The sequence below is a fragment of the Trichoderma reesei genome (assembly GCF_000167675.1).
Source record: "Trichoderma reesei QM6a unplaced genomic scaffold TRIREscaffold_4, whole genome shotgun sequence".
NCBI lineage: Eukaryota > Fungi > Ascomycota > Sordariomycetes > Hypocreales > Hypocreaceae > Trichoderma > Trichoderma reesei.
The window spans coordinates 46193-68579 of NW_006711151.1; the positions used below are offsets into that span (position 1 = coordinate 46193).

Below are 22387 nucleotides of genomic sequence, written 5' to 3' on the forward strand. Positions count from 1 at the left end.
TTCTGTTCGAATACACAACTGGCACCCTCAGAAATGGTATTTTTAGAGCCATCAATCCGCTTGCAAACCTTGGAAACGCAGCGAATCAAAGACGGCCGCTGATTTGCTCCGCACGAGTCGACGTCGAGTTTCATCCACTGTTGTTGGTAGCTCACTTCAAAGACGGAGACGCTGAACAGAAACGGAAACTCTGAAGCTTTCAAAGCCGCCTTGTCTTTCCCCTCTTTCCCCTTGGACAGTCATTGACGGATCTTTGTCCGTTCACTTGGCTCATTGAACGCTCTTCTTCATTGGTTTGAGCGTCGACTGCGTTGGGAACATGGCTGGTCCAACTTGGTGGTTTGTCCAAATCGCAACAGGCATCGCGACGACATCATCGACCGCCTCGACTCGACTACTCCACGTGTAACTATCAATCTATCTTGTCCATGTCTCTTACGCAAAGCAATCACTGGTAATATTCGTCTGTCATTTTACTTCCTGCGTGTCTCCACTCTGCTCATCTGCGGGTAGAAGAAAGTTTGATTTGGGAACAGCCCGCGATATGCAGCACCAGCTGAGGCGGACTCGTCTATCGGTCTTCCAAATGGCGATATGCAAGGGCCCGGCTTGTCCTGACAAGCTATGACTCCATCCAAGGGACTGGATGGGCCAATGGAGCCAGTCCCTTCCAGCGGGACGGCGATACTGTCGACCGGATGAGCTGCATTCGAGCATCCACGGGGTGTGCACGGCCAATGGTTTTTATTGGCGAGCATTCCAACAGCTGCAGCGCTTCGAAACTGCCCTGTGCGCTTGACAGACGCTTGCCACATGCGCTCCCGTTGATCCCTCTTCTGATATTGGCTGCCTGCCACTGCTGTCCGCAGTCTGTCGCTTTGGGCCATCTGCGACTGAGTTGGGGCCCAATGGATTGTCGCAGCGTCCGCGGAGTGGTCCAAGAGGCCAGGGGAAGGCGAAGGCTGCCAGATTCGCAATACCGCATGCGGCACACGCTTTGACGCTCTTTTGTTTGTAGCCTTCACGTGGGAGTCATGCGTCAGGGACGAAGTTGTCAACCGCAGAATGGGGTGCGGGCGAGGGTTGGCCGTCATTCTGGGGAAACAAAGACAACAAACCGTCTCTTCTATCAAAATCGAAATGCCATTTAATGCATCTATCCCGTCGGCCCTCCATGAAAGCGCTCTCCATCAAAGAGAAACGAACTCGACTTCATGTGCCGTTAATACACGTCCTGCTTTTTCTTTTTCAACATCCTTTGCATAACTTGCCTCGCCAGACTTTGGCAAACTGACAACTCGAGACAAACAACTACCTCCAAGAACCGTTCTTCACGTCGACATCTGCTTACCTGAAGTCTCGATGGAGCTCATCAAGCGGGAGTACGACGTCTCAAGGCCAACAATTCTGCCTAGTCATTCTTCCTTTGGTGCGGCAAACGACTCGACGCTCGTCACCATGCCCGGCTATCCTTACTCTAACCAAGCCTTTGTTTCTGTGGGTTTTACTTTGTAGGCTTTGGAAAAAATTCTTGGTCAAAGAATGCTAACAGCTTCCAGGCTCCTCATCAACAAAACATGCTCCAGAGCAACTCGCGATATGGATTGGAGACGTCACCCATTGACTTTGCCGGCGTCAGTCTTGTGAGACGCCCTCGGGAGCGGTCCAAATCATCGAGACCGAGCAGTTCCCGGAGCCGATCGAGATGCCTCCCCAGCAAGGATCGAAAGTCGGGGAGGAGATCGCGAAACACGGATGGAAAAGAGAGCAGCAGCCCCCTCACAAGGCCGCTCTCGGTCATTGCAGCCGAATTGCCTCACTGTCTCGTCCCCGACGCCGCAGCCTTTGCAACCCGCACCATCAAGCAACGCGTGGAAGAATACAACCATTCCGGAAAGATCAAGCGCCCCCTCAACGCCTTCATGCTGTACCGCAGGTCGTACCAGAACATTGCCAAGGCGTATTGCAGCAAGGACAACCATCAGCAGGTGTCAGCGATTTGCGGGCTCTCATGGAGGAACTTGGAGCAACCGGAAGTCAAGCTCGCGTTCAAGGACCTAGCTGACGTCGAGAGGAGGAAGCACGGCGAGGCTTTTCCCGAGTACAAGTACGACCCCCTGCATTTGAAGAAAGGAGAGGACAAGCACTCGCCCATTTCTCTCCCGACACCAGACGGCAGCGACGTGGAACCCGTCAACGGCCATGGTTCTGTCAAGGGGGGTGTGGCAAAGCGCAACAGGACAAACCCGTCCAAGTACGATGAGCACTCGCACTCGGACAGTGAGGTGTACCTGAACACAGTCGACGCGCACCAGCCACTCCAGATGAGGGCCTTTACGTCTTACCCTTACTGGACCCCTCCCTCTTTGCACGCTTATCCCGCTGTGTATCTCGAGGAGCAGCACACACATGCTGACCCTGCCCCTTTCCAAACATACCCACCACCATCTGACGACAGTCGCCCAGCTTACAGAAGCTCAGCACCCGCAGTGTGCGGTCTCTACGAGGACACAGCGGACCACCACGGCGTCAGCTATGCGGAGGTTTTCATCGACCCTTCACTTCTTCCATGCCAACCCAGCATGGTGTATGACATTTCTGGCTGCTCGGTTGCAATTCAGGGGGAGTGGCATCCCTTGACTGTCGAGAGGTCACGCACGGAAGCTATGCTGTCAGAGCTGAGTATGCCAGCGTCGTCATATGACGCGTATCTCAGGGGGGCTGAGGGAGACTGGGAGGTGGAAGAGCTGGAAGAGCCCAGTCAGTTTGAGGACTGGATGTGCCAGACCGGTGCATAGTGCATATGACGAAATGTGCTTTTGGTTTGCGTTGGGTTCGGATTGGTTTGTTATTTGCTGTTTGTTGTGTTTGTTGTGTGTGCTGTGTTATTTCTGTATCTTGCATAGAAGGGGTGTTCTGGAAGGAGTTCACTTGGGAGGGGGGAAAGGGGGGGGCGGTTGATTCAGCTGGCTTTGACCACCGTTCAGTGTACTTTTTCCGTGGCAGATATCTGTGGTAGTGTTGTTGTAGTGCGGAATAAGACAGGGAAATGAGATGCAGACATGCAGTCGATGATGTGATGTGACAGCTACGGGGTGGATACATGCAGGGTTTGATGAGCTGCCGGTCAATTGGAAATCTGCAGCATTCCAGCGTGCTGAGCAGATGGAGAGGGCGAGAGAAGCCTGGTTGGGAGACTAATTGGGAAATTGAGAGAGCTGTCAGAAGGAGTGCGAAGCTGCAGGTTAGCTCAGTCAGTTGTTGGCTTGTGTCTCCCCCTAAGCGAGAAGAGTTGCCATGCTCTGCTATTTATAGTAGATAATGCACTCAGCCATGCAGCAGTGACGTTGGAGGCAGTCATCCAACATTGAGGCGATACGCTGTCTGCAACTGTGTATTGCTTTATACCGTGATGGGTTTGTTCTTGGGTTTCAGTGAGAGAAGGAGAGTCTCGAGGTTCATACGTGAGCTCCCGCGATATCGCAGGTACACACGCTAGACTTGACTGGTTCGTGTTTGATTCCACAATGACTGGGCAAATCAGGCTAATCTCCACCACATCCGGAGAGGTACTGGGCAGGTATCGCGGCTTATTACTAGTAGTGCACTGGGGGTACTAGTAGGTAGTTCAGTTGCTTCCCGCTGCGACCTTTAGGTACTATAAAAACAACATGAATGCCTGTGGACTTTATATCATAGAGGCTGTACACTGGAGTGCAAGAAAGATAGATACAATGCCTACCTATGTTGAGACACCAGGCACCCAGCAATTCAACAATATGTAGTAGCTTGAACAGTGAAAGAGAACTTCAAGGCGTCTCGGTGAAATTACCTACCAGTCGGTGATATTACAGCTTACTAAGCAAACATAGGTCTCATAATACCTAGGCACAAAAAGACCTAGGTGCTGTAATCACCGGCAGCAGCCCAACGTGGAGCGGCTCCCCCAGAAGATTGAATTGACTTGACTGAATGGGCAGTGCTGCCAGTGGATCCTCAATATTGCGGCAGAAGCAACCTGGTGGACAGGGGGTCACTCCGTGCTTCTCTCGGGCGCTGTGTGTTCATCATTACCTACCAACTACCTACTACTACTGCTGCTTTACTGCCTCAGCACCTCTGCACTGCTACATACCTACCTACCTTAACAGTACCTACCTTCGCAATCGAGGGACTACTAACCTACTAGGTACCTGGATGGAGAACACTCGCTAGCACTGCTCGGGACTGGCTCAGGTTGCTTTTCGTCATTCAGGACAGTACTCGGTAGTACTCGTCCAGCCCATCCTCTCTCCCCTCGACTCCTACCTTGCCTCGCCTTACCCAGAAACTCCACGCAAACGAAGTGCGATCCGAGCCCATTCCAGTCCCTCCGCGCGTCGGAACCATCCGCACTCCGAGGCCTGCGTCCAGACGGGGGGCAAACAACCAAACCGGCCAAGATGGGCTTCCTGGGCATCTACCGCGCGCTCTACGACTACACGCCCAACGAGGATGCCGAGCTTGCCATCAAGGCGGGCGACCTGCTGTACATCCTCGAGAAGAATGACGACGACGGCTGGTGGAAGGCCAAGAAGAAGGCCGGCACCGACGACGAGGACGAGCCGACGGGCCTGATCCCCAACAACTACGTTGAAAAGGTATGCCGCACTCTCGCTACTCTACCCTCCTGCCCTCGTGTCTCCCATTCTCCCCCGTTCCATCAACTACGTCTGACGACCCCCCAACGTCAACCCTTGCCATCAACCCTCAACTCGCCAGCCGTACTCAGGCTCTGGCCGAGCTGCTTCTGCACACCTTACCTCTGCGTCCACCCGCGCGACCTCTCGACAAGTTGCGCGCGCATGCTAATCTAATGCCCCCCGCGTTTGCAACCAGGCCGAGACCGTGGGCCACGCCCGTGCCATTTACGAGTACACCCGCCAGACCGACGAGGAGCTGTCCTTCCCCGAAGATGCCGCGCTCGAGGTCTTCGACACCAGCGACGAGGATTGGATCCTTGCTGGATACGACGGCGAGTACGGCTTCGTCCCGGCAAATTACATCGAGCTCCAGGCTGCCGCTCCAGCCAGCGCACCGGCACCCCCAGCAGCTCCAGCGCTACCGCAGCGGCCGACATCTCAGAGCATCACCACCGACGACAGCACGCCCCTATCTGAAGATGTGCCCGCTGCCGCCTCTCCCGTCGCCGTTGCTCCGGCCGTTGCTCCAGCCGCAGACCCCGCTGCCGCCATTGCCAACGTTATGCAGAATCGACAGTCCACAAAGGAACCAATGACCATCAGGTTCAAAGAGCCGGACTTGTCCGATGAGGAATCCATCAGGTCTCCTGCGCTGCCCACGAGGCCTCGCCCACAGTCTCAGGCGTATTCCGTCTCGTCGGAGCCACCCAGCAAGCCTGAGCGAACCGTCGAATCCCAGCCCAAGGGACACCTCATCCCCGGCAACTTTCACCTGTACAACATCAACGAGATGGTGTCGGTCATGGGCAAGAAGAAGAAGATGCCAACGACCCTGGGCATCAATCTCCAAACCGGCACGATCCTCATCGCCCCCGAGAGAGCCGAGAACGACCCCCCTCAGGAGTGGACTGCCGACAAGATGACCCATTACTCCCGCGAAGGCAAGCACGTCTTCATGGAGCTTGTTCGCCCTAGCAAGAGTATAGATTTTCATGCCGGAGCTAAGGACACTGCTGAAGAAATTGTCGCCTCTCTCGGTGAGCTTGCAGGTGCTGCTCGAGCAGAAGGCATCCGGGAAATCATTGCGGCAGGGTCTCAGAAGCGTCAAAAGAAGGGAACCATTTTGTACGATTTCATGGCGCAAGGCGAGGACGAGGTGACTGTTGCTGCTGGCGATGAGGTGGCCATCATTGATGACACACGGAGCGAGGACTGGTGGATGGTTCGCCGCTTGAAAAACGGCAAAGAAGGCGTTGTTCCCAGCAGCTACATCGAGTTCTCCGGCACCATCACGCCGCCGTCTGGAGGCCAGATTCCCGCCAGGTCGATGGTTGAGCAAAACCGCCTGGAAGAGATACGGCTCACCAAGGAAGCAATGAAGGCTAGCAGAGAGCCCCAGCAGGTAGGCCTTGGAACGCCTTTGCCTCGAAGAGGTAGCAGTCTCGTAGCTACGGACGATGGTAACATTTCGGCACAACAGCGACCTCGACGAGAGAATGGACGAACCGACAGTGGCAGCCACTCTGCAAACAAGTCTAGTGAGTTTGCGATTTCTTCGAATCACCTGTCCAGGGGCAAGAAAAAAGGGACAGGATGTGCTGACAGCCTTCACCCAGAACCTGATCCCTCCAAAGTCCGGGTGTGGACAGATCGATCAAAGTCATTCAGTGTCGAAGCGCAGTTCCTCGGACTCAAAGATGGTAAACTGCACCTTCATAAGATGAACGGCGTCAAGATCGCCGTACCGATAGCAAAGATGTCGCATGAGGACCTCGTGTACGTCGAGAATCTCACTGGCATCTCCCTGGACGACGAAAGACCCCTGGCCGACGTCAAGCGATCGAAACCTCCGGAGCAGAAGAAGGCTCCTGCTGTCGGGGCTTCCGTGGACAAGCCGGCTCGGCCAGAATACGACTGGTTCCAGTTTTTCCTTTCTTGCGATGTCGCTGTGGGCCTCTGTGAGCGCTACGCCCAGGCGTTCACCAGAGATTCGATGGATGAGAGCGTCCTGCCAGACGTCGACGCCAGCGTCTTGCGGAACCTAGGCTTGCGGGAAGGAGATATCATCAAGGTTATGCGTACCCTGGATGCCAAGTTTGGCCGGGAGCGCGGCAACAAGGTCAATGGCGACGGCGACGGCGGTCTCTTCTCTGGTCCTGGCGGAGCTCTGCGGAACAACACAAGAAAGGGCCGACCCGCCCCTGCGGTCCAGACGGGCGATGTGGTCGATGCTGCCGTGTTCGCGACCAAGGATGGAAACAGCACTGCCGAAACGGCCGCGAAACCGGCATCTCCTCCGAGCCCTGCCAAGTCACCCAAACGTCCGGCGGGTGGATTCGACGATGACGCTTGGGATGTGAAGCCTACGAAGCAGGAGCAGCAAACACAAGCGCAGCCGTCGGCGCCGCCGGCCGAGGCGCCTGCAAAGAACACGACTCCGGCTCCCGCTGCGGCCCCGGCCCCGGCCCCGGCTCCGGCTCCTGCGCCTGCTCCTCCGGCGCTCACTGGCTCCCTGCAGGAACTGTCGCTGTTGACAACGCCGTTGGAGCCAAGCAAGACGGAGCCCCAGCCCCAACCTGCGGCTCCTCTCGTGACCGACAGCAAGGCACCTGCACCAGCGCCCCAGCAGCCACCGTTGGGAGCAAGCCCGGCTTTCTTCTCAACGGTGCCACAGCCGAACCAGGTCCAGCCCTCTCTCACCGGGGTTCATATATCTCCAAAGACACTGGGAAGACAACGCCCTATCGCGCCGTCCATTTCGCCGCCCGTGCAGGGGTCTCTTGGCGTTCCTCCGCCGCCGCAGCGGCCCCTTTCTGCTCCGCAGACGACTCTCCCCCAGGGCATGTTTGCTGCCCCCGCGCTCGTGCCCCAGGTCACCGGCCTCGTCCAGGGCCAAGTTGCGCCGCCGGGACAGAGCCTCAGCGACCTTGCCCAGGCCCGGCTGCAACAGCAATATGCTGCGCAGATGCAAGCCATGCAGCCCATGCAGCCCATGCAGCCAATGCTCACGGGATACGTCGGACCGCAGCCGCAAGGCCTGGGTCCATTTCCTCAAGGAGCTCCTGCGCCGTACCTACAGCCCATGATGACCGGCGCCCCTGGCTATATTGACCCAAGCCGCATGAGCCAGTATGGTGGGCTTCAACCGCAGCCGACCGGCTTCCAGCCAGGGCTGGGGCAGTCTCCCTTTGGCAGCGGAAGCATCAACAACTTCCTCCCGCCGCCTCTACAGCCACAACCGACTGGCTTCCAGAGTCTGCAGCCGCAGCCGACGGGGGCTACGAATGAGCTGAAGCCACCCATGCAGCCTCTTGTCCCGCAGAAGACGGGGCCTCCTCCGCCCGTCCGGTTCGGCGTCACGCCAGAGACGAAGAAGCTCACTCCCCAGGCAACCGGCCGCCGGGCCAACCTGGCGCAAGCGAGTAAGTTTGTTCAAATCCCTCTGTGCCTTTTTTTTGTGAAGGAAACTATCCAAACTAACGACATGCCTTTTTCTTGTAGCTCCTGACAACCCGTTCGGTTTCTAGATGGGAGGCTCTCTCTGGCGACACACCTGTGATATATAGCTAATTATATAGTCTGATTTCCACCCAACAAAACACTACCTGCTTGATCTAGCCCTTTTCACGAAACGAGTAGAAAGCACAGCTAGAGACACGTTTTTCTTTCTTTCTTTTCAAGTTGTATGTAATTTTAATACGAAGACATGTTGGAATAGACGAGGTTTTGGGCTGGTCCACATCGTTAGAAGCTCAATGGTATTGAGTCGAGTCGCAGCTACAGTACAGGTAGGTAGGTATGGTATGGACCTTAGTATCCTTCAGTGGGCTGGCCGCTAAATCTTTCAGGGGGCCCTTCTAGCTTGCCGGCCCTCCAGCTGTGCACCTGTGCAGCCCTGGGCTCCAGCTGTCTTGTCACTTCCAGTGGAGACCTCTGACAACTATCCATATAGGTACGTTAGGTAGTACCTACCTACCTAATACCGATCCAATCTATGTACGTGGTTTTGTTACCCCCTTCACTCCTGCTCTCTCTCAACCCAACCAGGCCATCATCATCACCAATTCAGTCGCCTCGTCACCTTTATATGACCGCTTGGAAGCCAATGCATATCCCGTAGCCGCCTGGACCTCACTGCGCCCTCCATCTCCCGCCATGGCAGAAGCACTGCAGGACCTGCTGGGCCTGGGCAACGGGCAGAGGCTGGATGCCGCGACGTCGGACTACATCGCCTACCTGGCCGGACAGCCAGTCGATGCCCTGCGGACGACAGAGCGCCAGCAGCTGGCGCAGGCGTCCAACTCGGCCCTGCTCTCGATTCAGGCGCTGTCCAAGAAGTCGTACAAGGCCGTCGTCGCCTCGGCCGACAGCCATGCGTCGCTGCGCGAGTCCATCCCCGCGCTGGCGGGCGACGCGCAGCAGCTGGGCCGCCTCATCTCCAGCCTGGACTCGCAGGTCGAGCACTTTGCCGCCAGCGTCAGCAAGGCCGGCGACAGCAAGGCGATTGCGCGCCGCCGGCAGGTGCTCAAGCTGCTGGACAATGCGGACCGCCTGACGGACCTCATGCAGGTGCCTGCGCTGCTGTCGTCCACGGCCAGCGTCTCGCCGCTGGGCGTCTCGTCTACGTTGGATCTCTACAGCCACATCCAGCGGCTCGGGGCTCTGTATCCGGACTCGCAGCTGGTCTCGCACGTGCTGAGCGAGTCCGAGGCCTCTATCCTGCGACTGGCCGCGGACCTCATCAACACGCTCAAGGCCCCGAACCTGAAGCTGGCTGCTACGCTGCGCACGGTCGGGTGGCTCAAGCGTGCGATGCCCGACCTCATCTCCTGGGCGCCGGCGCAGGACATGATACCCGCCGTGTTCCTGATATGCCGCTTCATCACGCTCGCGGCCACTCTGGATGCGCTGGAGCCTCTTCGACTCCTGGCGGAGGAGGAGCGGCTCGGCCAGGGGAAGCCGGGACAGCCACGGGCCTCCACCACCGGCCAGCACACGGAGCGGTTCCTCAAGCGCTTCATCGAGGTGTTCCGCGAGCACAGCTTCGGCATCGTGTCCATGTCCAAGAGCGTAGACACCAACATCGGCGGCGGCGGCGGCGCAGCCCCCGACAGCCCCGACCTGGTCCATCCCCTGCCGTCCGCGCTGTCCACGTTCCCCATCCACCTGGTCGGCATGCTGCTCGAGCCGCTGCGCCTCTATCTGCCCGCCGTCAAGGACAAGGTCGCCCGAGAGAGCATCCTGACGCAGGTGCTCTACTGCGCCGGCAGCTTGGGCAGGCTGGGGGCCGACTTTGGCATGCTGCTGGCCACGGTGGGAGTCAGCGAGTGGGTGGATTTAGTTAAGCGGCATAGGCTGCTGGCCGGGCGGCTGGAGTCGGTCATCGGGGATTACCGGTAACAAGAAAACATCGACCAGGCGGCACAACAAAGCAAAGCAAAGCAACGCAAAAGCAAACAGCTGCGGCGCCCGGCAATCTGCACTGTGCGCCCAATGCGTCATCTCAGACCTTTGTGGAACACACAGGGCGACAACTCTTGAACAAGCAACCCGCTGAGAGGCTCAAGCAGGCATCGCAAGGGCCGGGCCACGAGATCATGAGCACAGCAGCATCATCGCAGACGACGAAATCGGCTGCGGCAGGTGCGCAACTTCGCAATGGCTTGTTCTGAGGAAATGTCTCATCCCCATCAATAGCGCAACACTTCTTCTTTGGCCTTGGGTCTGGCGTGGCATCGGCCGTCCTGCTGCAGCCGCTGGATCTGCTCAAGACGCGGACGCAGCAGTCGGGACAGCATCCCTCCTCGCTGCTGGGCTACTGGCGGGAGCTCAGACAGTCGCCGCAGCCGATCCGCGCCTTCTGGAGAGGGACGCTGCCCTCGTCCCTCCGCACGGGCTTCGGGTCAGCCCTGTACTTTTCATCGCTCAACGCCATCCGCCAGTTCCTCCAGACGTCCAATGCCTTCAGCCAGAGGATCCACGCCAGCAGCGCCTCGTCGAGCCTGCCCACGCTGACGCCCACGGCCAATCTGGTTGCGGGAGCCGTGGCACGGACATGGGCCGGCTTTGTCATGATGCCTCTGACGGTCATCAAGGTCCGCTTCGAGTCGAGCCTGTATTCGTACCCGTCCATGTGGGCCGCCGTGAGGGACATTCATCGCAGCCATGGGCTCAGAGGTTTCTTCTCGGGCTTTGGCGCCACCGCGATCCGGGACGGGCCCTATGCGGGCATGTACGTGTCCATCTACGAGATGCTCAAGAAGAGGCTTGCATCCCTGGCGTCCGGCGGCAGCCGTTCCTCCTCCTCCTCCGCCGAGGGCTCAAGGGCCATGACCGCGTCGGTCGCCAGCTCCGTCAACTTTGTATCGGCCATCTCAGCGGGCGCCGCATGCTCGGCCATATCCAACCCCATTGACGTCTGCAAGACGCGCATCCAGCTCCAGCCGCAGCGGTACCGCAACCTGTTTCACGCCGGCTACCGGATGGTGGTGGAGGAGGGCTTCGGCTCGCTGTGGCGCGGCCTGGCCCTCCGGATGAGCCGCAAGGCGCTGAGCTCTGCGCTGTCGTGGACGATATACGAGGAGCTGATTCGCAGGTATACCGCCAGCTACGGCGGTGCAGGGCGCAGTCTCAAGTCGGTGTGATGTATGGCTAGGTACGAGGTACGATATGGCTTTGGCGATGTATTTTATGTACGATATGAATTTGGGGGCATGTTATACATGACGGGCTCTTCACTCGGTTTCTTCTTGCTCTGATTCTCCTTCCTTTCAATTCATGTATTTTTTGTTATTGCTTCGTTAGACGCGAGGTAGCCTGAAAGAAAAATCAAATCATATAGCAACAGCATACGGACTATATCAAGAGCAAAACAGGAAAAGAAAAAAAAATCATTCCGGCCTGCACACATGTTTTTTTTTGCAACAAAGAACTACGTAACATCGTAAGGGGGGAGGTCATTACGAGGGGCGAGCGCCGGCCAGGTACATGAGCAGCGCGGGCGACTTGCTCCTCTTGCGGTCGTGCTTCTTGCGGACAAATTCAAACTCCGTCTCGCTGCTGGCGCGGTGGTGGTGATGCTTCTTGTCCTCGACCATGAGCAGCTTGCTGCGCTTCTCGCGGATGAGCTCCGTGTGCCGCCAGAACTGGTCCTGCTCCCATTCGGGCACCCATCGCTTGATGAGAACATAGTCGGGGTCCTGTGGAAACGGAGTTTGATTAGCACAAAGATAGCCCTGCTATATAGGTCGACTTCATGAAAGGAAGCAACAGAAAGCTTACATTGTCGTATTCGTAGTCGATGCTAAACGTCCGCAGCGTCTCGAGCGACAGGTACTTGCGCGACATGCGAGTGTACGTCGGGCGCTCCACGGGATGCTCTGGCGCCGGCGGCGCCGGCAGGGCCAGCGTTGGGTATTGGTTGGGAGGCAGAGCCGGATGTTGACCCGGAAGCTGCTGCGCCGGGGGCAGAGCCGGATGTTGGGCGGGCGGCAGAGCCGGGGGCAGACCGGGAGCCTGGACCGGCGGCTTGGGCGTGACCTTTTTGTTGCTGAGGATGGCCTCAATGGCGTGCTCGTCGAGGCCCGACTTGACGAGGTCGTCGTGCAGGCGGCGACGGTACTCCTTGTCGTTCTCCTCCTTGCGCTTCTGCTCCAGGGCGATGCGCTCGGCCTCGGCCTTCTTGTAGCGCTCGACGGCTTCGTGGGCCTCCTTTTCGCGGCGGCGCCTCTCGTCGGCCGCCTCCTGCTCCTCCTTGAGGCGCTTGAGCTCCAGCTCCCTCATGAGGCGCTTCTCCAGCTCGGCCTCAGTCTCGCGCTTCTTGATGCCCTCGAGCTGCTGCTTGGCGTGGCGGAGCTCCCACTCGTCGCGGTACTCCTTGTCGAGCCGCCGCTTTTCCTCGGCGGCCTCCTGCTCCTCCTTGAGGCGCCTGTACTCGAGCTCGCGCATCATGCGCTTTTCCGCCTCTGCGTCGGCCTCGCGCTTCTTGACGAGCTCGAGCTGTCGCTGGGCGAAGCGAAGCTCTGCATTGTCTTGGTACTCTTTCTCGAGCCGCCTCCTCTCTTCGGCAGCTTCCTCGAAAGCTTCCTCCTCCTTGAGGCGCTGTAATTCGAGCTCCTTGGCGATGCGCTTCTCCACATCCTTCTCGGCCTCACGCTTCTTAATCTCTTCAAGCTGCCGCTGTGTGAAGCGATGCTCGGCATCCTCGCGGTACTCCTTCTCGAGGCGGCGCCTCTCCTCGGCAGCTTCCTCGGCAGCCCCTGCGTCTTTCATACGCTTGTACTCAAGCTGCAAAGAAAGACGCTTCTCGACATCCTTCTCGGCATCACGCTTCTTCATCTCCTCGAGCTGCTTCTGCGTGAAGTGAAGCTCGGCTTGCTCACGGTATTCCTTCTCCAGCCGCCGCCTCTCCTCGGCAGCTTCCTCAGCAGCGCCTTCATCCTTGAGACGCTTGTACTCGAGTTCCTTGACAATGCGCTTCTCCACCTCTGCCTCAGCGCCACGCCTTCTCATGTCGTCAAGCTGCTGCCTGGCAATGCGAAGCTCGGCCTCATCGCGGTATTCCCTCTCGAGGCGACGCTCATCCTTTGAGCGCTCTTCCTTCATGCGCAGCTCCTCAAGCTGACGGCGAGCAACCTCAGCCTCCCAGGCCTCTCGCATCCTGTGCGACGAGCGACGGGACGACGCCGAGGACGAGGATCGGGAGCGCGACCGGGATGACCGGCGGTAGACGGTGCGGCGGCTGCGGCGAGGCCCGCCGTCGCTGTCTTCATCCGACGAATGCTCATTGTAGATGCGGTTGTTGATGACGATGGGGGCCGGGGCGGCGGGCGGCGGAGGCGGGGCAGGGGTCGAGGCAGAGGCAGAGGCAACGGCGGCGCCCAGGGCTGCGCGGCTGTCTCGGGGGCTCTCGCGGCTCAGACGAGGCGGCGATCGAGGGCGCGAGGGCGGCCTGGCGATGGCTGTGGCGCGAGGCTCGGAGCGAAGATAGTCGGTCCCGCTGCCATACTGGACTCCCCGCACGGGAGGGCCCTGGACATAGCGGACGTTGGGGGGCGACTGGCGGCGGGCGACGTGGATGCGGTACTCCTCGTCGGAGTCGTAGAGGCTGCTGCTCATGATGGGGGAGGAGGCTGAAAGCGACAAAGAAATATAAGGAGAAGAAGGAGGACAAGAACAAGAAGGAGAAGAAAGGAAGAAAAAGTAACAGAAAAAGAAGTCACAGACGAAGGAGACGTCGCTTGCTCAGGCAAGCAAGAGCCGATAAGGCAGAATCACAAGGCAGGAATTGTGGGGGGAGGGGGAAAAAGAGAGGGAAGGTGAGGGGACGATGCCATTTTGATGATTTGGCAGGAACACACACCAGCCGCCTCTCTACAGCTACTACATGCACCTGCCCTCGTCGTCGATGCGGCTCATTTGCTGGGCTGTGACTTGCGCTCCACAGGGTGCCAAAGGCAGCCGCTGCAGGTGCAGAGACGGCGCTTGCATGCACTGCAGCGTTGGCTTCATCAGGCAGGCTCTTTGTTTCGCTGGGAGGAGGTTGATTAGCGCTTATTGGCAGCCAGCTGAAGCGGGAAGGATTGGGCGAGTCGAGATGGAGGAGGAGGAGGAGGAGGGGAAAAGACAGAGTATTGCTGGGGGGGCACTGGTCTTTTGCTAGGGGGGCACTGGTTAAAGTACCTGAAAATTTTCCTTATAACTCTATATCTTTAAACACTTATAACTAAGCTAAATAAAATTAAAAAAAATATTTAAAAAATACTATTCTATTAACTAAAACCTATATATACTTAAAATATTTTTTTTAAATATTTCTAAAGCTATATTATTAATAAAATTTTAAAAGAAACTTAAGCTATATTTAAGTATAGATTTTTTTATAATACTTTAGTATAATTAGGTAACTTTTTATATATTTATATAGCTTATTTATTAAAGATTTATATTTACCTTAATGCATACTTATATAATAGCTACTTAGCTAAAAAATACTAATTTAACTTAAAATTAGATTTTTAAGCTTAATATAGTTAATAAATTTATATTGTTAAGTTTAATATATATATTTTATATATAAAAAACCCAGATATTAAATAAAAATTTTAAAAATAATTTTCTAGAATTTATTATAGATTTTTAAAGGTAGAGGAAGTTTCTGTGGGTCTGTAAGCACAGGCCTTTACTATACCAAGTTTAGCTAGTCAGTGCCCCCCCAGCAAAAGACCAGTGCCCCCCCAGCAATACTCTACAAGGGAAGACGAGTACTAGTATGTACAAGTAATAGCTGCAGCACCGGGTGTGGATCGGTGCGCTTTGAGACGATAGGGTGGTATTTCGAAGGTGCATCTGACTCTATTTTGATCGAATGGATTTGAAGGGGTCAGTGATGGTTGACTTCAAGACCAAGTATGTTGCGAAAGGAACGAGAGGTTCAAGGTAATGTTACTCTCGAGTTTCATTACATTTCCCAGTGTCTTTGTAAATTTACCCTCTCAATCACTATATTACAGCACTATCCACCGCTGTGATCAGCTGGCTTCGGCCATCACCTGCCACCCCCTAAGCCGCATTCGGGCTCGCTTTATGCTTAATGCAAGGCTGTCCCCGTCCGTTCTAGCGCTGAGAGGGAAGAGCAGAAAATAGCACCACTGGTACCCAAAGGGAAAAAAAAGATTAAGAAAAAAAAAAGAAAGAAAAAAATTCCCCTGTGGCAGATGACCCGCTGACCCCTACTAAACCTTACAGCACTAGGTAATTAAACCCACTCGCTGTAAGGCTACCAAACTCCCGCTTGCACCATTTCCCAAGGCTGTTGAATCATACCTACATACACCATCGTCATCCTCAAATCACCGTCGCCTTCTGCCTCCAAGCGACATCTGCCGCCCACATCTACACATACACAGTCAGACATCATTCTCCGCGCTCCCAGACAATACTCGACAACTCAGCACTTCTCCCCCCAAACATGGCTGCCCAGTTCGCCTCCCATGGCCGCGGCGGCGCAGGCAACATGGCCGACGCCGCCAAGTCCGCCAAACTCAACGCCTCCGACCTCGAGACCCCCATCCTCAAGACCCCCGTCGTCACCACCGGCCGCGGCGGCACGGGTAACATGACGAGGAACGACGACCCCAAAGAGACTCGTCTTCGTCAGGATGTCCAGGCGTAAGTTCAGCTGAACCCCTCCACCCCCCCCCCCCCCCCCTCGAATAACAGGGAGGAGAAGCGATCCTCTCTCTGTGTAACTTTGATGGGCGCATGCACACAATCCAGAAAAACGCTTCTAACGCAGTTCCCTTGTCCAGAGTACCCAGGCGGCTCAGCGCCGGAGCCCAGCTCGGCGGCCGCGGCGGCGCAGGCAACGTCTTCAAGGGCGAGGAAGAGTTCGAAGAGCTGGCGCGCAACCGGAGCATCGAGCAGGCCATCGACGAGGCCCCCGAGAGGACGTCGGACAAGGCCTCTGACAAGTCGGTCGACAAGACGGACAAGGCCGAGGGAACAACGACGACAAAGCGGCGGTGGCTGTTTGGCAAGAAGTGAAATGGGAGCGTCTACGGACAGAAAACGCTGGATCTGTTCACACGGCTTTCTCGCGCATCTCCCTCCCCTTCTTTCTTTTGTCTTTCCGCTCTGGGTCTTTTCTCCTCTCTTCTTCAGATACCTCTGGTCTTGTTTTGTGTTAGGGCCTTGTTTTTTTATTATTATTATTTGGTGGTATTTGACGGCGCATTATGATATGGTTACGCCAAGGTACGGAGTCTTCTCGGTGGTCCAAAAGAAAAAGAAAAGAATTGTTTGTGGGCTTCAATCAGGAAATGGCATCCAGTATCATCACGGTAATCAACAGTACGGAGAGGTCCTAGTTGTTCTTCCTTTCTAGACAGGGCTTACAGTACACCTTGGTCAATGCAATACAATGGTCCGACTCCGCTGCTGAGTTGAAAGTTGGTTGTTTGTGATCATCTTAGCCTCTTTTGTCATTTTCGGTTCTGGGTTTTGATTTTTTTGTCTTGGGTTTGCTATCGCTTCATGACTTGGTGAGGCGGTGAATCTCCTCAAAGAAGAATTTCAGGTTGTCCGGGTTGACCCCCGGTGTGATGCCTAGAAGCAGCAGCGTCAGCAAGTTACAAGACACATGTACAGAATCATAGCTCAACATACCGTGACCCAGGTTGGCGATCCAGCCCTTGTTCCCAACCCAGAATCCCTTGACCATGTCCTCCACAGCCTTGGTGATGGCGGCTTTTGAACCGTACAAAACTCCAGGGTCGGCGTTGCCCTGGAAGACAATGTTCCTGTCGCCTCGGATCCGCACAGCCTCGGCAGGGTCCTGCAGCCAGTCCATGCCGACAACGTTGTAGCCCAGGTTGCACGCCGAATCAAGCGCATACCAGGCTCCCTTGGGGAATACGGTCATGGGCACCTTGTCCAGCCCCAGCTCCTGCAGCTTCTGCGGCAGCTTCTGCGCGATGTGGGCGAGGTAGGGTTCTGAAAACTCCTTGAACGACGCGGGTCCCAGCTCGCCCGCCCATGAATCAAACACCATCACCAGCTAGCAAGCCACAGTTAGCCCTGCTTCCACCGACAAAAATTGAAACAATACTCGTAGCAATGTAGTAGCAGAGATGAGCCCCATACCTGAGCACCAGCCTTGACCTGCAGAGCCAGATGCTCCACGCAGACGTCCGCAATCTTGGCCAGCAGCTTCTTCGACTCCTCGGGGTACTTGTATATCCACTTCTTGCTCTGCGCAAACAGCTTCGTGCCGCCTCCCTCAACCATGTAGCAGAAGAGCGTCCACGGCGCGCCGCAGAAGCCAATCAGCGGCACCCGCCCCGCGAGCTTCCTCCGCGTAAGGGTAATGGCCTCGTAGACGTAGCCCAGCTCGGCGGCGACGTCGACGTCACCCGCGAGCACCCGCCCGTACTGCCCGTCCTCGGGGTCCTGCAGCGGGCTCGGGAAGTGCGGGCCCTTCTTGTCCACCATCTCAACCTGCATGCCCATGGCCTGCGGGATGACGAGGATGTCGGAGAAGATAATGGCCGCGTCCAGCAGGCCGGCGAAGCGCTCGACCGGCTGCAGGGTCAGCGTCGAGGCGACCTCGGCGTCGCGGCAGCACTCGAAGAAGTCGCGGGTGCCCTTGGCTTCGTGGTATTCGGGGAGGTAGCGGCCGGCTATGAAACAGAATATCTGGTCAGAGGACGGGGTCTGTAGAACTAAGGAAATCGATCGGAATCATCCCAGAGCGCAGCATACCTTGGCGCATCACCCACATGGGAGGTCGTTCCACCGTCTGTCCTATCGATGGGCGCAACAACAACACACGCATAAGCAATACCGTCCAACAAGAGAGAACTCTCAATTCCGCAGCGCGCAATCGGCAGAGAAAAACCCACCCCATGCCGCCCGCAGCAGCAGGTCGTTCTTCAACGGCTCAAAGTTGTGCTCCATGGCGTCCAGGCAGAGGTCAATGTGCAGCTTGTAGAAGGCTTCGTCACTCGAGCAGCTGCTGGAGGCAGTCAGTAGCATCTCCTCCAACTGGCAAAGAGACTGCTGACCAGCAGCAGCTTTCATGACATTCCCCCCACCAATTCAATTCATCCAGTCAAGGACTTCCCGAGGCCCCCGCATGGTACGTACCTTGCCTGCAATTGCACGGAGTTCGGAGCTCATTCGGCCCGTAGGCACTATCAGCTGCCAGCCTGGTGCCAACTTGAGGTACGTACCCCAGCTGCGCTCAACACCTGAAGCTCCAAGCTGTCACTTGAGGTTCATCAACATCATCTCACTCAACCTTGACACAATAAATCACCACCATCCGTCAACGGCGTCTCACATCACCATCACCGCAAACATGTCGGAACAGGAGCTCCAGATCAACCCCATTGTCCAAGATTCTGTCATCCACAACACAAAGGTACATCCAACGCCCTCATCCCCATTGCCTCACTCACTCATGGCCATGAAGTCATTGCAAATCACAACGTCCAGCTTCAGTCTAACGTCTATTACCAGACCCTCACCAACCTCCACAGCCTGACGGCCTCCCTCTTCGGCGTCAGCGCAGGCATCCTCGGCCTCGAGTCCTACTACGGCTTCCTCTACTACATCGCCCTCTCAATAACAACCAGCCTCCTCTTCTACGTCTTCAAGCTCGCCCCGGGCTCCCTGGCCGAAGGCCGCAGCGTCCTCGACACCGGCCGCTACTACAAGGGCGCCCTCGAGCTCTGGACCAGCCCCATCTTCAATGGCTTACCGGGATTCATTCTGACGTGGACGTTATTCTATGGCTTGGTGAGAGCTTGAGAGCGGAGGGCTGAGCTGAAGGACAACACGGATAAGCATAACGAGCTGGGCCGATGAAAGAGAGAAAGGATGCAGACAAGCGGCTACCAATGACCTTTGTGTCAATGAAGAAATCTATTACAAATACTTTCAACAAAACTAACAAACTACTAATGACATTCATCTTGCAACCTGCTGTTCACGTCAAGACACGACATGCGTTATCTTTCCAACAAAACCCTGTAGTCCTGATCCGTCCTGACTACCGTTCCCCATGATGATGACTGATGTCCCCAGCTCAGCCCACTTTCGACTGTGTATCAATTCTACAGTTACCTTGGTTACCCTCTCTTCAGAACGATGCTCTGCAGCTACAGCTGCTTCGTCGACGTCAGATGCTGTAGCTGTCTCACGGCGCTGGGTCGAGGCGTCAATGATCCGGGCAGCAGTTCGAACACAACCAAAGAGTACATTGACCGTTGAGCCCAGCGGAGGGAACTCCGCAGCATCTTCATCAAACTCTGCCGTAAACCCACGAGCAGCCTGAAGAGTCACTTCGCTGCCCAGCGCATCAACAGGCGGCGTCGCCATCACCATGCCTCTCCGGATCTGTGGCGTCTCCGTCTTCAGGGGCATCAGTTCGGTCTGCACTTGCTCAAACACGACACCGATGGAGCCCACCTGACCAGCTTCCAAGGTGCCCACAGGTAGCCGGAGGTTGCGGATGCTTACAATGCGGCCCCTTGGCCACTCGTCTGCAGCAATGACCGGCGGTGTGTCATACGACCTGGAGATGCCGGCATGTCCGGTGGCTACTGCGTTCAGCATGGGCGATCCACGTTCGTCGGGCGACGATTGGTCTTCGGATGCCGAGACACGACCATGGCCTGTCGAAAAGGGCCCTACAACAATGGTCTGTCCTACCGAGAAGCTGCCGAAGCGAACGTGACCGGATACAATGACACCGTCCGCGCTCGATGGCGAGTCATCAAAGGACCTTGGCAGATTGAACGTGTCATCAATGTAGAAGAGGCCTTCCGGTTGCTCTGGATGTCCCTTACTATCCGTAGAGCCGGTCTGCGGCGTCGTTGTAGGCGCCTCTGGCAGAGGCAGGCTTGCAAGCAGAGCATGGACAAGGCCGACGCCGACTCCCTTCAAGACACTGGTGAAGACAATGGGAACATGCTTCAGCGGGCCTTCCTGTTGGTCAACCATGCCAACCCAGTTCTGCACCTTGTCCCAGTCTGCTTGGGGAATCTGGGCCAGCTGCTCCTGTGGCTGCTGGTCCGGCTGCAGGAGCTTTGGCACTCGCTTCGCATCCCTGATAGCAGCGAGTATCTTCGTCATTGTCTTTTGCAGGCTTGCCTTGGACGCGAGGTCCAGCTTGGTGATGACGATGGCCAACGGAACGTCAAGCTTCAGCGAAAGGTCCAGATGGGCCTTGACCAGATCAGTGTCTGCCGAGTCCATGACCATAGAAGCCATATCATGAGTCACCTCGGCGTCGTCTGCAGCGATGCAGAGGACCATCCAATGCGGAGCCCAGTTCATCAGCCCACGGAAGACTGTATGTCGATACCTAGGGTGGCCGCCTGAATCAGACATAAACACCAGCCGGCCATTGCTGGCGTAGTCATGAATGTCGAGCCACGACTCAATGTTGCGATGGGAGAAGTTGAAAATGAGCCTCTCCTTGTAGCCGATGAGCTCCTGCGCGATGGAGCTGGTCATCCCGGAAGCCATCTCATGGCGATGCTTCAGCAAGCTCAAGCGACTTTTGCCCCGGCCGTTATCCAGAGTGCCCGTCGACAAGGTTCCCAAGAGACTCGACTTCCCTGACGCTATTGGGCCCGTCAGCGTCACCCGCAGCTGCGGCGTCGTCGACTTGGCATGACCTGGCGGCGCTGTAGTAGACGTAGATGGTTGCAGAGAAGTTGCGCCATCGGACCCGTCATGGCTCTTGACATCCTGAAGCGACTTGGAACGCTGCACTTCCGTGTTAGGCGTGATCAAGGCCTCAGCCACCCAGAGCTTGTCCTGTTTGGTGACCTGGACCGGTTTCCGGGCAGCATTGCCCTCCGGCTCCGCGATTTCGATCCATTCACAGTCGCCCACAATCACCATCCGCAACACGGTAACGCCGCAGCCAAGACTCGCTGCCATGTTCTTCAGAGTCGCAATGCTCTCGTCCAGCTCGTCCCTGCTGAGCCCGACGAGCGTTCCATCGTCAGCGACGCCTATCTCGTATAGCGCGCCCTGGGACTCCTCCAGGCCCGGCATCTGCGTGCCGTGGGCATCTGGCGACCCGGCATCTCCCTTGCCGTCGGATAGCTTTGGTATCCTCACTTCTCTGGAGCTCGACGCATGATACGGCGACGACTGCTGCAGGCGCCACAGCAGCTGCGTCGTGAGGCGCTGGAGACGCTCCTGGCGAGGCTGGCTCGACGAGGAAGGCGTCGGGGACGCCGAGTACAGCGCCGCGATGTCTCCCGGCTGGGCATGAAGCTTGTCTCTCTTCTGGCGCACGGTGCTCATATACACGTAGCTCCGCCGTGACCGCAGCAGCAGATGCAGCTTGTACTCGATGGGGCCGGTCTGCGGCTCTGCTTCCAGCCTCGTGACGCCATACTCGGACAGCAGGCCGGTCTGAGTCACAGCCGCGCCGGAGCCCGGCGAGCTGTCTGCATCATCGGCCTGAATCCAGGGCGACGAGACGCGGGGAGGATCCGGGTCGTAGGTGAAGACGGAGGCCATTGGGGCGGTAGTTGGTGATGATTCGATCTATTTCTCCCTGCTCTATCCGTACTGAGGCGATGTGGTTCATACTCTCATGGTCTGATATACTTGCGCAGAGCAATGCCGAGCAATGCGTATCATGGTGAGCGGCTGCGACGCTGGCTGTAGGTAATGCGAGGAGCCTCCTAAGGTCCAAGGATCATGCGTGTGGGAAGAAGCATATAGACGACGAGCGGTGGCGAAAGAACAGCAATTGGAATGAGACGAGATAATGGCGGAAGGACAGGAGGGAGATATATATATATATACAAGCAGAATCAGGAACAAAGTCAGGCCATGAGTGAAGGCGACGGACAAGGAGAGCCAAGCCACTGACCAGCTTTGTGGGTGTGACTCAAACGGAGCTCCTGGTGCCTGCTCGAGGACCGAGGTGAGGTCAAGGTCAGGTCAGGTAAGGGATGCGTTGAAAGGGGGATAGGCCGATACCTGGCTGAGACATGATGATGTAACCCGCCGGCAATGCTGTTGGAGGTACTGATGCTGGGGAGTTGCTACGGCGCAGTACTTGCCTGACTAAGATCCCGTGAGCTAAGCCCGATGGTTTCCACGCCGTGCAAAAGTACTGCCATAACATGCAAATTCCAAGCCTCAACACAAGTTGTCAAACCAGATAACGGGCA

The 22387-nt window shown here is 56.6% G+C and overlaps 9 protein-coding genes across 9 annotated transcripts; 6 read left to right on the forward strand and 3 right to left on the reverse strand.

Moving 5' to 3' along the window:
• Positions 1-1874: 1874 nt before the first annotated feature.
• TRIREDRAFT_34248 (uncharacterized protein) lies at positions 1875-2162 on the forward strand (the record flags this gene model as incomplete). The annotated part of the gene is made up of 1 exon (XM_006963032.1): positions 1875-2162. A coding segment is annotated over one exon (288 nt), but the record flags the coding sequence as incomplete, so codon positions are not given.
• Positions 2163-4171: 2009 nt separating this feature from the next.
• Positions 4172-8103, forward strand: TRIREDRAFT_45775 (cytoskeleton assembly control protein; the record flags this gene model as incomplete). Its single annotated transcript, XM_006963042.1, has 3 exons — positions 4172-4640; positions 4879-6220; positions 6299-8103. Coding segments are annotated over exons 1-3 (3345 nt in total), but the record flags the coding sequence as incomplete, so codon positions are not given.
• Positions 8104-8767: 664 nt separating this feature from the next.
• TRIREDRAFT_75655 (oligomeric Golgi complex component) lies at positions 8768-10082 on the forward strand (the record flags this gene model as incomplete). The annotated part of the gene is made up of 1 exon (XM_006963072.1): positions 8768-10082. The coding sequence occupies exon 1, from the start codon at positions 8838-8840 to the stop codon at positions 10080-10082; it is 1245 nt and encodes a 414-aa protein (XP_006963134.1). The 5' UTR covers positions 8768-8837.
• A 146-nt stretch (positions 10083-10228) lies between these two features.
• On the forward strand, positions 10229-11461 carry TRIREDRAFT_120556 (uncharacterized protein). The gene is made up of 2 exons (XM_006963073.1): positions 10229-10325; positions 10380-11461. The coding sequence occupies exons 1-2, from the start codon at positions 10280-10282 to the stop codon at positions 11324-11326; spliced, it is 993 nt and encodes a 330-aa protein (XP_006963135.1). The 5' UTR covers positions 10229-10279; the 3' UTR covers positions 11327-11461.
• Positions 11462-11521: 60 nt separating this feature from the next.
• Positions 11522-13799, reverse strand: TRIREDRAFT_120557 (uncharacterized protein; the record flags this gene model as incomplete). The annotated part of the gene is made up of 2 exons (XM_006963272.1): positions 11522-11881; positions 11964-13799. The coding sequence occupies 2 exons, from the start codon at positions 13797-13799 to the stop codon at positions 11642-11644; spliced, it is 2076 nt and encodes a 691-aa protein (XP_006963334.1). The 3' UTR covers positions 11522-11641.
• Positions 13800-15651: 1852 nt separating this feature from the next.
• On the forward strand, positions 15652-16226 carry TRIREDRAFT_104651 (uncharacterized protein; the record flags this gene model as incomplete). Its single annotated transcript, XM_006963074.1, has 2 exons — positions 15652-15851; positions 15992-16226. The coding sequence occupies 2 exons, from the start codon at positions 15652-15654 to the stop codon at positions 16224-16226; spliced, it is 435 nt and encodes a 144-aa protein (XP_006963136.1).
• Positions 16227-16713: 487 nt separating this feature from the next.
• On the reverse strand, positions 16714-18137 carry TRIREDRAFT_58073 (uncharacterized protein; the record flags this gene model as incomplete). The annotated part of the gene is made up of 5 exons (XM_006963273.1): positions 16714-16787; positions 16848-17238; positions 17325-17860; positions 17943-17984; positions 18083-18137. 5 exons carry the CDS (start codon positions 18135-18137, stop codon positions 16714-16716), a joined length of 1098 nt encoding a protein of 365 aa, XP_006963335.1.
• Positions 18138-18540: 403 nt separating this feature from the next.
• Positions 18541-18992, forward strand: TRIREDRAFT_57537 (uncharacterized protein; the record flags this gene model as incomplete). The annotated part of the gene is made up of 2 exons (XM_006963075.1): positions 18541-18603; positions 18702-18992. The coding sequence occupies 2 exons, from the start codon at positions 18541-18543 to the stop codon at positions 18990-18992; spliced, it is 354 nt and encodes a 117-aa protein (XP_006963137.1).
• Positions 18993-19175: 183 nt separating this feature from the next.
• TRIREDRAFT_120558 (uncharacterized protein) lies at positions 19176-21725 on the reverse strand (the record flags this gene model as incomplete). Its single annotated transcript, XM_006963274.1, has 1 exon — positions 19176-21725. The coding sequence occupies one exon, from the start codon at positions 21723-21725 to the stop codon at positions 19176-19178; it is 2550 nt and encodes an 849-aa protein (XP_006963336.1).
• Positions 21726-22387: the final 662 nt, after the last annotated feature.